The sequence below is a fragment of the Oryzias latipes genome, chromosome 19 (genome assembly GCF_053564925.1).
Source record: "Oryzias latipes strain Hd-rR chromosome 19, Olatipes_Hd-rR_3.1".
In the NCBI taxonomy this organism is placed as follows: domain Eukaryota; kingdom Metazoa; phylum Chordata; class Actinopteri; order Beloniformes; family Adrianichthyidae; genus Oryzias; species Oryzias latipes.
In genome coordinates, this window is record NC_136255.1 from 24,965,762 (window position 1) to 24,980,174 (window position 14,413).

The 14,413-nt window shown below is 40.9% G+C and overlaps 1 protein-coding gene across 2 annotated transcripts in view; it reads right to left on the reverse strand.

Annotated features, from left to right (window-relative positions):
• Positions 1-14,413, reverse strand: part of cpped1 (calcineurin-like phosphoesterase domain containing 1) — a 41,413-nt gene that overhangs the window by 24,063 nt on the left and 2,937 nt on the right. For both annotated transcript variants that reach the window (XR_013651417.1, XM_004080125.5), the window contains exon 2: positions 13,515-13,733. Coding sequence is in view for 1 of the 2 variants with exons in the window: in XM_004080125.5 (XP_004080173.1) it covers positions 13,515-13,733 (219 nt within the window). In the remaining variant the exon portion in view is untranslated. The remainder of the gene's footprint in view (positions 1-13,514; positions 13,734-14,413) is intronic.

The window sequence follows — 14,413 nt, forward strand, 5'->3', positions numbered from 1 at the left end:
AGGAGAAGCGGTAGCGACTTTGGGCTGGGTATCCCTCCACCAGTAGGGTGATCCAGGCTGTGCTTGTGGTGCGGAGGACAAACACCTTTCTTCTCATGGGTGTGCTCTGTAGCACAGAAGTTAACAAAAGTAATGACTTTTTGTTTTTGCATGACAAGTGCTGGCAGCTACGGGCTGACGTAGATGTTGGGCGGCTATTGATGATGTCATTGAGCGCTTTCTAACCTCCTGATTTGAAGACACCATTTTTTTCCATATCTCTAAATGTAGGGGTAGGGAGAATCCGTAATAAGGGAAGCAATTCGGATTTGGCCAAAAACAGCTAAATTCAAGAATTTCCTCAATTGACTGACAATGCAGAATAATGATTTGGATTTTTCTGTGCTTTTCCAGATGTTCAAAGCACTTACAATGTATATCCATTATTCATTCATCCCCCTTTCATACTTGGTGATGGTAAGCTACATCAGCACCATCCTGGGGCAGACTGACAGAGGCGTGGCTCCCAGTACGCTCCTACGGCCCCTCTGACCATCACAAGGATATTCCTACATACACCATTGGAGCCACGGTGGGGGGGAGGGAGGGTAATGAGTCTTGCCCAAGGACACAAAAAAATGATAGGGAGGAGCAGGGATTGAACCGCTGACTCTTCGATGACTGGCTGAGCTGCCCAACCACCTGAGCCACTGCCGCCTCAATGCAGACTAGTTATGTATTACAAACAACTTAAGTCCAGATGCTTCATGGGCAAAGTTTTCCTGGCATGTCCCACCGAGCGGAGACCCAACACACGCTGGAGAGACCACATCTCTCAGCTGGCCTAAGAAAGCCTTAGAACCCCCCCAGAGGAGGAGAAGAAAGTTGCTGGGGAGATGGAAGTCTGAGCATCTTGGCTAAGACCACTGCCCACTTATTGAAAATAATCTACTTCATGCAAGTAAGGAATGCACATCTTAAAGTCAAAGTGATCAAAATGGGGTTTATCAAAAGTCTCCAGGAAACTGAACAGAAGTTTTGTGTGATCTTTGTTACTAAAGGTAATATAATATCCCATAACCTCTTCTGTTGATACGATTGGTGTTTTCAGTGAACACTGAATCTAAAACATGTGTTTTTCCATACAAAGACGTAATTATAAATAACAAGCAATCTCATAAACATCACAACCCACCTCTAATCTTTTCATATTTTTTCTGTTTTTAAAAGTAGAAAGATTAATGCAGAGAGCAAGACTTACAAAAACATCAACTCACTGGCGTTCTGTGCTCTCCCTGGGGATCTGAATGAAAGGTCTAGTTCATTTAATGAGACCACAACACCAATTCACAAACCCTGACAGGCAACTTCAGCAGGTTCTAGTTTAGCTTTTCCAACAGTGCAAGCGCTCTCAATACCCTTTTAAGACTGGCTGTCAAGAGTGGATAAACTCATCAGAGAGTGGGGTCTCATTGTCACATTTATTTTCAGGACTTAAACCACTGTTTTTTTTTTAAAGTGAGGAAGCCTCCGTAGTGGAGAATAAACACAAAGTGTGTTAGCAGGTCTGCAGGTGTTACCTAAATTTTAAAACCTAGTCTTTTTTTTTTCAGGAGTTATAAATGACCTAAAAAAGAACCAGGTAAAGTATCAGCACAAACAACCTTTAATACGCTAACACTTCTATACATTATACAGTCAACACAATGACACGTAGTGTGCAAATGTACAACACCTTTGCTAAAGGAGTATTACAAGCTAAGCACAAAATGCTGCATGTTGTGTAAATTAAACAAAGCTGAAACCACATAAATCCAACTGAAGTTTTTTGTAAAAATACAAAAATGATCATGTATTTTCAATATTCAAATAGAAGAATAAATGCGCATGAACATTTTTGCTCTACGACCTTGATATTTTGTGCAGTCTACCTACGTGTCCCGTATAGGTTTGACCCACAGATGGCCAGTATGCACCCACAACAGCAGTTGTGACTAAAGCCTAAGCATTATGGTCATATAAATGTATGCTCGTTAGTAGGGCTGCACGATATGAGCAAAACTTGCGATGTGCGATATTAGTGATCAATATTGCGATAACGATATAATTTGCGGAATATAAACAAATGGCAAAACAACCAAGAACATCATTACCATCTGATTGCAACAGTTTAAAAAAAAGATACTCCAAATGACCCTCGTTGATGTAGGAGGCAAACATCTAACATGAAAGGGCTCATCTGGTTGGTCAACATCGGAAAGGGTCCATCCAATTGGTCAAATGCATAAATGGATTTATTTGATTCGTTAAATGCTTCAAGCTGCCATAGGATTGTTTTGGCACATTTAAGGTACCCATTTATTGCGATTTTTGCTGACTTTTGCGATATGGATATTGCACTGCTTGATATTGCGATAACGATAAATTTGCGGTATATTGTGCAGGCCTACTCGTTAGTGTGAGCGAGTAGGGAAATGAGAGTTTAAGTAGTGATGGATAGGAACGCATTTACTATTTTAGTAAGTACTATTTAGTTTAAGCTTTCTGGTTGCATTTCATAGACTTCAGGCAGCATTCTTGGCCGAATTTCTTGCAATACATACCAATTTTAATTTTCACTTAACTATTGGTTGAATTTTAAATGTGTTCAAATATTTGCGCAAAATAGTTGATCGTCTCAATCCGGTCTGGAAAAGGTTAAGATTTAGCTGATGTGAGTCAGAAAGTGATGATTTCTGTGACTTAGTCGAGGAATACAATTACTGTCGAGCTTAGAGCCAATTTTCTCTGATAACAGGTTTCAGACTTCAAGTGACAAGAGCTGCATTTCCATTAGCCATTTCGCCTCAACTCTCTTCGCTTTGCTGGTATTGTTTGTTTTTTTCATTAGACTGGAAAACCTCTTTAGTGTGCGTAACAAAGAGGGCAAAATGCTAAACTACTGCTGTCTTACCCCCTTGTTTTTTTGTTTTTTTTTTTACAATAAGCCAGAGCCCTGGCCACCGATCCTCCCATCGGTGTCCATAAATTGCTCAGTTGGTACCACAAGTCCCGAGGCACTAAAAATTAAAGCTATAATGCAGTTGCTCATCTAGTGGAAATGCCTTCAGTTGGAGTAGAGCAGTACTGAACTGTGGTGAGTCAATGCTAATGAAAATACACCAAAGATGTGCCTGAATTATTATTCACACATGCTTCTCCTGAATCTTAACAGGAGAGAAAACACAGACACACTTCTACACGTCTGATGTTGGCACTCCTCATAGGCGAAACCCCAAAGAAACCTATTAAAGCTGGAAACTACCTTTAGATAAACAAGTATAAAACCCTCCCCGATTCATCAAGGACCTTAAAAACCCTCAGTGTCCTAAAAACGACATTCCTTAAGGAAGATGGCTTGAACAATCATCTCTTCTCTCCTTTGCTTCCCACTGAGAGACTCACTGGCAATTTATTAGGCGTTAGGAGATGGGAAAGGGAGGTCCACGCTAACCTTTACATCCCCTCACAGGTCTACACATGTACCGACAGGTATGTGTATTAAAGTACGAATCGTCTGTATAACAGGTAACATCCCTCACAACCCCACTTGAGAAACATCTCCAATCTTTTGTAGTGCTCATTAGTAGAGTGTAAAGTCCGGCATGTTTCTCAAATCTAATCAACTCATCATCTTGCTCTTTTACCTCTCTCATCAGCCCCCCCCCCCCCCCCCCCCCCCGTTTTTTTTATCCTCTTCACACATCGAGAAAAGAAAAAACATAGACGGGAGGAGAGAGAGAGATGTTAGAGCAAAAGACATCCTTGTGATGAGGAATGCCCTCTCTGGGGTTACCTTTGGTTGGACCAAGGATTTGTAATGGAGGAAAACTCAATAAGTCATTGGCCTACTCGAGTGTTGCCGCTGCAGCTCCAAGTTTCTTTAGTCGAGTTGCTCCAAATGAAAGGTTTATGGCTGGTTTATACTTCATAGTGATTTGTAATTGCTCGGGTCGCATCGGTTGCAAGGCCAATGGAAGGGACTCGCCCCAATTGCTGCGAAATGCGACACAAGTTGATGACATCTTCCGTGATTGGAATATTGTGCCCGTAGCAAATATTAGCAACTTTGAATTGTTAACTGTTGAATAGTATTTAACCTAAAATTATTTTGACAACTGCTGTTGTAATATTGGGCTATATAAATTAAATTAAAATGAATCACCTTCTCCCGGAGTTTGTACTTTGCAGCCATCTCTCTGTTGGCAGCACAGAGAGTCATTCTCATAAAAAAGAAAAAAAGAAAAAAATACTCTCTCTTTTCTGTTTAAATACCTTTGTAGCGTTAAGACAAAAAGCTAAAGACACTTCCTGTCAGTTTAGAATATTTATTAAATAGTTTTTGAGCTGGTGTAGGTACCCTAACCATTCGGCCTGCATAACCGTTCGGGGTCCTTTCGACTGAGGATAATGTCACACTACGGTAGCCCCACTTGGACAAACTACGTAGTGTCGAGATCTGCTCAGGTTCTACATATTTTCATTTCATGTTTCCTTTTGTAACCTACTTTTCCCTCATAAGTTGTGTCTGACATTATTCTTTGTAGTGTTTAATAGAGAGATGTTGCCACAACCCACTTTGCAAAAAGATCTGTGGCTGTTAGAATGAACCTGCTGCTCAACTCAAGCGAACCAAGTCTATCAGAGCAGCTGGAGTCTCGTAGCTTCGTGTTCACAAGCAGGGAAGATGCTTTGTTACAGTGTGCAGTTCGGAGAAGGGTTCGAACCGCAGTCCGTTCGGCTGCAAACTTACTTAATAATAATCATAACAATAATAAAAGCATGATTAGAAGATAATCTCGCCCTATGTCGGAGCTCTGTTTGTTTACAACGGACCGCATGATATCTTCTTATATGGTAGTATCGTAATTTGTCCAGACCTATCACTATCTGACACATCATCGGACCAACGGACAGCCAATCACATCATGTGACGTCAGCACTAGTCGAAAGACCCCGAACGGTTGTTGCAGGCCAAATAGTTGTGGTACCTACACCAGGAAGTTTAAATCTGTGAACATCTTGCTAACTTAACTTAAATGTTTTTGAGCACCTCCTGCCCAAACTGCTGCCATATTCTGCTTTGCTTTACGGCAGTAAAATGTTGTGATCCATTCATGATTGGCAGACTTCTACTAAGGCACTTGTTTGATACAAAACAAGTGCCTTAAAAAATAATAATTACATAATAAATATCCTATTTTGGTCAGAAGACAACATCCAATCAAGTCTGAAACTACGTGATAGGGCCCGATTTCTAATCACATGATCGGATCTGGACATTCCTACTCAACGCCACTCAGAAGTTTGTCGCAGTTATCGCAGACGGTCACACAATCGCAGTAGGGACGCGATATGATTGATGCAATAATGGATCGCTATGAAGTATACACCAACCTTTAAAGGCCATTGCTGTTCTCCATCAACACCCCCATTCAATAAATAAAAGGGTTTTTTCCGTTTTCTTGACTCTGGTAACAAAGCTTAAAGTATTATGACCCATAATTACAAGAACAAACAGAACCTTTGATGCTTTCCAACATAATGCATGCTTGCTACAAACAGATCAATAGGAGACGAGCACAAATTACTGTGTTTATGTATGCTGTCAGACTTGCAAAAGTAGGTTGTCACAATAAAGTATGAACAGCCTGAAGATCGTAAAGAGCAATGAAGACACGAGACGGAGAGCGAAATCTGTGGGAACAGAATTACAGTTGCCAATTTCCTGTCGCCAACAGGCAGCGGTATTGACGATGCGGGTTGACAGCTAGCTTCCCCTGGCTGCCACCCATTTATTCTGTATTGTAAGTAAACAGTTTAAGGGGAAATGTCAGCCGAGAGACAGGGGGAGCAGCTCTGGCTATAATATCACTTCCTTCCTCCCAATCAATGTGGCGGTCCAGTTGCCAGGATGGTGATGGACGTGGCAAGTAATGAGGATGGCACACACAACCTGCTCCACTGGGGCTGATAATAACAAGGGCTGACGACGCACCATTTAAAGGTCCTCAAGGCCTTGGGGTTTTAACTTGGTGCCAACAGTCTGCTTCCCCCCCTGCATGTGAAATACATCTGCTCTAAACTCTAAAGGTGACGGATGAGTGGGAAATGGAGAAATTGTGTGTGGGGGGGGGGGATGGATGGGAGGGGCACGGTTTGGCTTAAACAGAGCAGTCATACAGATGCTGGAGATCCGTGGATCCTTGCATGATAAAGAGAGACAGCCCGAAGAGTTTAGAACCGCAGTGCAGCTGACAAATGTTGCTAATCGTGACCCAAAATTAGGAAGGCAGGGGCTGCTTAGTGACAAAACCAAGCCAAATTCGTGTGGAAATTTGCCTGAAGTTAAATCTTACAAACAAGGACATTTTAAGCATGACATGGTGCTCTATATTTATTAAAGGATTCTAATTATCGTGTGATTGAGATCTAACTTAGCCCGCAGTACCAAGGCCAACAAAACTTTGATCATTTATTAATCAAACAAGTGCAAAGATTGGAGGACATGCAGAGATTAGGCAGGTTTGCCAGATAATTGCTCTTCTCTTTCAGTGCCCATTCCTTCAGGCCAGTTAGCCAGGCAGGGATGGCATGCTAGCCCCTAATTGTCATGCAAAAGATAGTTTGCATAGGTTGGAAGCTTGCGGCTATTTTTGCTGAACATGAACCGTGCTGCGCCAGCCATTCCCTCCCTGTGATGAAATCAGGCTGCGGGACATGAAGAAATGCATGCACAGTCATTCATTGAAATTCACTCAATTTTCCCAGAAGATAAAAAAAAAAAAAACTTTCAAAACGGAGGCAAAAATCTCTACTTGCTCTAGCTAAAAGTCAAGAAAAATACTGGTTTATTAAAAAAATGTCTTGTAATACTTACCTTCTTTAATTGCTTTTTTTTTTAACATTAGTCACAACCGCCCTTTAGAGTGGACCCAAGCTGTCTGTGGGCAAAAATTGGGCAAAGATGTTTGGGACACGCAGGTGGTTCTTAAGAAACGTTCAGCTTGTAGACCACTCCGTCTACAACCTTAGAGAGAAAATGTTCATACACGTTTTTTTCTCCATGCATGCTACATGTGAAAGGTCATAGTGAATACTTAGAGGTAAGGAAGGATGAGATGGGCAGAGTTCTGCGCACTGCGAAAGGAGCCCGCTTGTGCTGTTCTTGAGATAAGTGCACACGCCTTACGTTTAGCCTGACTGTTAAAATTTGTGTCCTCTGGACAATTATTTATCGCCAGAGCACTGCGTGCGTAAGGCGCCTGCAGGCAGCCAGTAACCGGGCGATATTCGCACCTTGTAACGACTGGAGTGTGGCATATGCGCATTGTGCGACAACATCACCAGTACATCACAAGTGTGTGATGTCATCTCTACAAATACTTCACAATACACTTACGTTTGGGTCTCACCTACTTCCCCTTACTTATCAATCTGTCTAGTGGTCTACAACCTTGGTTTTTGGGGAAGGCGGGCAAACCTGCATGCCCCATTTTTTGCCCATAGACAGCCCGTTTCCACCCCTAAAGGCCGTTGAGGCCAAGGCTGAAAATAAACAAGAGGAAAGAGTGAAGATGCAGAACATTTCATTGACTCAGGAGTATTTGGTTAACCTGTTCTCTCTGTGAAAGTCAGGAAAAATGGGGTTTCCCTTCCAAGCATCTTTCTTCTCCTCTAAATCCCCTGATGGCTGCTCCAAGTTGGTTTTGTTGAATAAACTGTTTTGAAACTAAAGTAAAGATTTTTCGATTTATTCAAAAACTTTGTTACCAAATATTTTCAGGTCAGAACAAACAGTTCAGCAGTAAATCAATGGCATTGATTAAACTGCTTCACACTGTTTTTGCAATAAAAACTCCAGACCTTTGTTGTTTTAATGCCAGAAGTGAAACTTTTTTAAGAGCCTAGAGTAAATTCATCTGTTTTTTGGAAGTGACTTTGTTTGTTTATTTTTTTCTTGATAAATAAAGTGGAATTTTGAGTTTTTTGTTGTTGTTTTAACTACTTTTTTTTAATATAATAAATGAAATTAAAAGGTTTAAAAATTTGCTTTAAGTTGTCAAAATATCTACCACATGCTTCTAATACTCAGCAAGTGGGACATCAGCAACAAGCCTATATGGTTAAAGCATATGCAAATGGTACAGACTTTGTTGGTGTTAATGTTCACCAACAGGTCTAATGCTCTAATCACACTGGGTGCGATTCTGGCACCAAGTTCACGTCTGCCGCCTCCATTTTTTTTTGCCGCCACATTTTGATGCACGTCAAATTTGCGGCTCAACACCTCCCCTTGACGTCTTGACGCCCCGGCCGCCAACGTTGTTCTGAACTTCATTCATTGTCACATCATGGAAAACATGTATGATGCTGAGCGAGCTCTACAGAGGCCCCCTGTCTGGGTTCACCAGGTCCTTCCCCAGTATGGGGAATTTCACCATTTACAGCAGGAGCGACGGCTGGATGTAACGGCTGTTTTAAGTGTTACTTCTGTCTGTCTGTGGCACAGTTTGAAGAATTTTTGTCCCGCAGTAACCCGAGAGGGGAAAATAAAAATGAAACTGGAGGATGGTTTTCATTATTGTGTCAAATATATGAAAATAAGATAAACATCATAAGCCCATGGAACTGGAGCGATAGCAGACGCTACAACGGCACCCATGGCGCCTCTCCAGCTGTTGGACTATCTCACTCTGGGCTATGCTGGCGCTAGCTCTTCATGACCCTGGGCAGCGGTGCTTGCTCACTACGCTGTCTACCGGGCAGCTGGCTAGCGTAGTGGGCTTGATCGCTCCAGCTCCATGGGCTCTGTGACAGACGGACTATCTGTCCGGGGAGGTTCCCGCCTTTCCTCAACTGTAACCGGGACAGTTTCCGGTAACCCAGCGGCCCAGCAGGTCATGAAAATGGACAAAAATCCTCATATCGAGTGGCCATATTAGATTTTTTCTTCAACCCACTGATCGAGTTACTGACAGCATCACATGCCAAAGGCCGAGTCCCTGATTGGTTGATGCGGTTCTGCGCGTCTGCCACCCAAGCCCGACGCCCAAATGGTGCCGCAGGACCTCAGATCACGTCTTCATATTGACTTAACATTGAATCTTGACGTGTCCGTTGTGAATGCAGCATTACTGTCCAGTTTACTGATAGAAAAAAACCTGTTACTATATTCATATTCATTATTATTTTTTATATTGGAAAAGGAAAAAAAAAGTTTTAAAAGCTCATCTACCTGTAAATAACCTGAAGGAAACCAGTGTCTTTCTGGAGAGAAATAATGCATTCCGTCACAGGGAGTCTGTTGTTTACATCTTTACGACACAAGTAGCTTTTTACTTTCCCAGCAGAACAGCGACGGCAGCACCTAATAAAACACAACAGCTGTCCTGCATGGAGACTGTATGCAGAGATTCACATGGATATCTACGGCCCATCTGATCAATAACTAAAATTTCATCTGCATCAGTCTGAGGACAGCCAAAGGCCCTTTGCTTTTCATAGATAAATATCATTTGGAGTCATGTGGGGAAATGCTGCTTGCAGACTCTGGCTGGGAAAAAGGCTAATGGAACGCCAGAGGCAAATGTTCAAACCAGTTCCAGCAAGAGATAATACGGCTGCAGCATCTCAAGGCTTCCTTTTCTTTTCTCATTAGATTAGACTCTCATTGATTATGTGAAGATACATTAATTAACATAAACCAGCCGTACTTCATTCTTTGTGCCAGAAATCCTACAGACTCACTCAGAGGAGGTTTTACCGCAGAATATTCTGTGTTTACTCGCACCTGACCGACATACTGATTAGAAATACGCAATCATCCGCCTGGATCTTCTGGATTTGTTTCAGGGAGGGTCACTGGAGGTTGAATTGATTCAATACACTTAAGATTTACCGCTTTTATTACCTTTAGTTTTGCAATTATGTTTGTGAACTGAATATATTTCATTTCAAATTCACACCTGACCCTTTGGATGAAAAAAAAAGAAGAACACAGTATAAAATTAAGTGACAAAACAAAGTAACTGAAAACGGTGCTACCTGCCCCCACCCTCGACGCCATCTCTTGCCCCGCCCTCACTGACTGAGCAGCTGCTACTCACCCTTAAAAAAAAAGTTTCAAGATGGCGGCTTTCCTGTTGGTTTCATCTCCATAGCAACTATTTCAAGTTGTACTCACCTGGTGGTGATGAACAAATCAATGTTATTTTTATGATCAATGGGAAAAGTCCGTTTTTGGATTTCCTTGGCAACAGAGGTTGATTGTTGACCACACCCACACTCCTAAAATATTCATATTGCATGTTATACAGTTTAATTCAGTTTGAGCTGATGATGTATTACATCTTTGCAATATTCCAGTAAAAAATGTGCGAGCAACAGGTAAAAGCCATAATTGGAAGTTCTTCCCAATAACGTCGTCCATAATCTACAAAGTTTAAAACCAACATTTTTTCCCACGTAGTTTGCCAAAGATGCTTGAGGAGTTAGGAGGCGATCGATTGAAATCCCGAGGAGGAATTTTAATTTGTAGCTAGTGCTAAAAGAGAATTGTTTTGTATTCAAGGTGGCAGACTCTTCAACAGGTCAAAGGTCAACAAAACTTTGGGTGTTGTTGGAAACGTAAGGTGGCAGTAAACGTGCAAACTTTTGTGACGAACGCACTAAAGAAATTCCTTTTTTTTTGTCGTATTGTGTGAAAATCGCCAGGTTTCACACTTTATCCAACAATGGATGCCAAGCCAGAGGTCCTGCTGCCATCCCATAATAATAAATAAAGTTCCTCTTGATATCGCCAAAACCTGCGTTTTGGTTTCGTCAGTGGAGTTTGAAATATTGTTTTTTTTTTTATGAGCCCACAAAAGATTTTGGCCCCAGTTTTCGTCCGCTGTGATGTTGTCGTCTTTGTTGTTCACTATGCAGAAAAGTTCCCTCCGACCGGGTACTAGAGGTGTGTACATTTAGGTGAGTGTTTGAATTTGTGGCGGGATCGCTTAAATCGTGAGATTCATGTCATCGTTTACTGAAATATCAAAAGAATATTTTCAGAGGATGATCGATAGGGTCTGACAAAAGATCTGCACTTGGTTTGATCAGAACCAGATTATGACAATTGTGCAAAAATAGAAAATTGAAACAACTCTGTAAGGGTGGCATTATATACGTTTGCTTCTTCCCACTCTTTTAGGCAAAAAAGGTTAATAACCATATTTAATGAATCAAATGTGACAAAAATCTCTATTTCTGTTTATGAGTAACTACACAGTTATTTTCATCTTACGTCTATGTGCATTTTTCTTTGTTTTTTTGTAATCCTATTCAATCAATTCATTTAATTATATCTGTAATAACTTTGAGGGAAATTTTCTTGTATTGTCTACAATCAGTGCTTGAAATCATCCAATAAATCAATCAAATCAAATCAAATCAATCACAGGCTGTGAGAAATAAGATTTGTGCAAGCAATCTGGTTCTTGCAGTCCGGGACACAAATACGCCATAAATTTTGAATAAATTTGTTAAAACCAGGAGGACAGGCAAAGAAAATTAGAGGTTTATAGATTTTGAAGTAAAAGCCTTTTCAGAAATGAGTGAAATGTTTCAGTGGAATGCTTTAAAAGAGAAAATAAGTCTTAAACAGGAGCATTGATGAGACTGGCCCCTACTATCAAAAGCCTTTGACACAGTGCTGATCTATGGAGGCAGACACTTTAAGATCATTTCAATAAAGACCAAAGCAACCTCAGAAGAGCTAATTAGTGGTGGGTCACTAACAAAAGACTTCTTAATAAACACACTGTTCATGGACGACACAGACACAGCTCGCCTTTGATATAAGCGTGATGTTAAATGTGTTTTTAAACCATTAGAGTTTACTGCAAAGACAAAATATGCTTAGATTTCATAATCTGCTGTTCTTGTTGGATCATTTATTTAAGCTCAGCTCATTACACAGATGATGTTTTTTATTCTCGTTTTTAGAAAATACCCAAAAAGATTCCGAGATGACAAACGTGTGACTCAGTCTTGGCATGATTTCAACCCTTTTCGACGTGTTGCAACTGAGGACAGTCAACTTTTTCAAATAAAAAGTCCCACGTTTAGACATTCAGGACTGAGTTTGCTGTGCAGGTGTGTTACCTATTTCTGCACAAGCCCGTTTAGAGCTGATGGAAATGCATGCGAGCATTAATTTTTCAGATCCCCTCAAATCTCCTCCACCTGCTACACACCGTTTCAAAATAATTAATCCTGCAGAAGGCTTACGAACGACAGCCATGTCTCACAGGGAGACTTGAAATTACACAGCATGCCCACTCCTAACTGGTAGGAAGAATAAAAACAGGGCATTAGACTGGTCTCAGCCAGAAATGCGGAAAAATCAGACGTAACTAAAGGATCTGACACTTCAGATCAGATTTCTTAGCTAGCGACGTTCACCTGGTGCTAGCAAGAAGAAATTCTCATTCTTTTGGACAACAAATTGTTTATCATTTTTTAAAGACTTTATATTATTTAATAAAAATAGAATAAAAGACACCTGTTGTATCTCTGCTAGGGCTGCACGATATGAGGAAAACTCGAAATATGCGATTTTTAAGATCAATATTGCGATAACAATATAATTTGCGGTATATAAACAAATAGCAAAATAACCAAAAACATCATTCCAATTTCATTACAACAGTTTAAAAAGTATACTCCAAATGATCCTCGTCGACATAGATGACAAACATCTAACACAATAGGCCTCCATCTGATTGGTCAACAACTTGAAGGCGTCCATCCGATTGGTCAAATGCATAAAGGGATTTATTTGATTTGTTAAATGCTTCAGGCTGCCATAAGATTTTTTTAACACATTTAAGGTTTGTGTTACTATTTATTGCAATTTTCACCTTTTCATCTTTTGGGCCACGTTGGAACATCGGTATTAGTGATTGGTGCAAGTCGCTGTGAGTCAATGTTTCTATGGCAACCACTCTGGCCAATCAGGTGAGCTGGAAGGCCACATCCCTACCACTTGAAAGCAGGCTACAGAAAATCTGTCAAATATTTTGAACATTGAAACTACTTTTATTGTAGCATCTGATTGGTCAGTTTATGACTTGATTAACTTGTGTTGTTAAAATGTTTAAAAAAAGTGCAAGAATAGTTATTCTGATGTATAGAATAACCGAGTAACAGCTGCTTATTCCTCTATAGACGTCTGTGGGATTTTGGCTTCTTGGAGCCAGTGGGTACTTCCTGTTTGGAACGCCATGGGGGAGGAGTCAGTCCAGTTCTCACATACAGTAAATGCTTTGAACCTACATGACGCGGTTATCCTCTTTCTATTAAAGTATTTAGAGTCAAATCTAAGTCTTTGGCCGAATCTGAATAGCCAGGATTAACCAACTCTTAAGAACTAAAACATTCAGTCATTCAGAATGTGGATTAGTACACGAGCATCCACAGAGATAACATTGTCATTGAATTCGGACCTCTACCTGGCATCGAGTGGACAAGGTCACCACACAGCACCATGAACCTCGGCCTGGGTCGGAGCCGGTTAACGGCTTCCACCGCCTGCTTTGTGAGCTCCACCTCCTCCGTCCACTCATCACCGCCACCATCACAGTTGCCGTCCTTCCAAGCCTTCATCAGCCCAAGCTGAGGGTCTGCAGCCTGAATGAAGTAAAAGGGTCCGGTCCACCGATGCTCTGCATCTACAAAAACAATGGTCAAATATAGAGTTTAGGTGCCAACAGTTAGGAAAGAACTGGAATGGAGTCCAAATGATCCAAATGTGACAATAATGAACAAAAATAACGCAGTATTGAATCACATCAATGCAAACAGAGATAGAGATGGGCCGATATAATTTTTTCCGGCCAATACCGATAACCGATATACCGATATCCTGCAACTGTGGACGATAGCCAATATTTGCAGTGTCTACAGTAACACAAACATTAGATTTCCTTTTTGTTTCTTTTTTCAGAAATGCACAACTTTTCTTTTACTGGAAAATCACATTGACCTGTTTAACATCCAGCAAAGGATCTCATAGGAAAACGCATCACTTTCAAACTTTCATATGAATATATCTGAAAGCACCAACACCATTTGTTGAATATTAGACATTTCTGTAAACCATCATCTCCCCATAACCAGGGATCTATTAGGAACACGTATCCCTATCAAAAATAAAATTTACCTGAAAACAGTCAGTTACTGACCATGACTGTAAATACAAGCTTCCCAATATATTAGGAACAAAGGAAAAACATTTCCAAAATAAAGTGTTTCTAAAAACAGTCAGAGGAATATCTGTAGATTATGCAAATACCGATACTGGCACCGATATATCGCCCTTCCCTAAACAGAGACATCAGGTTCACTGTGG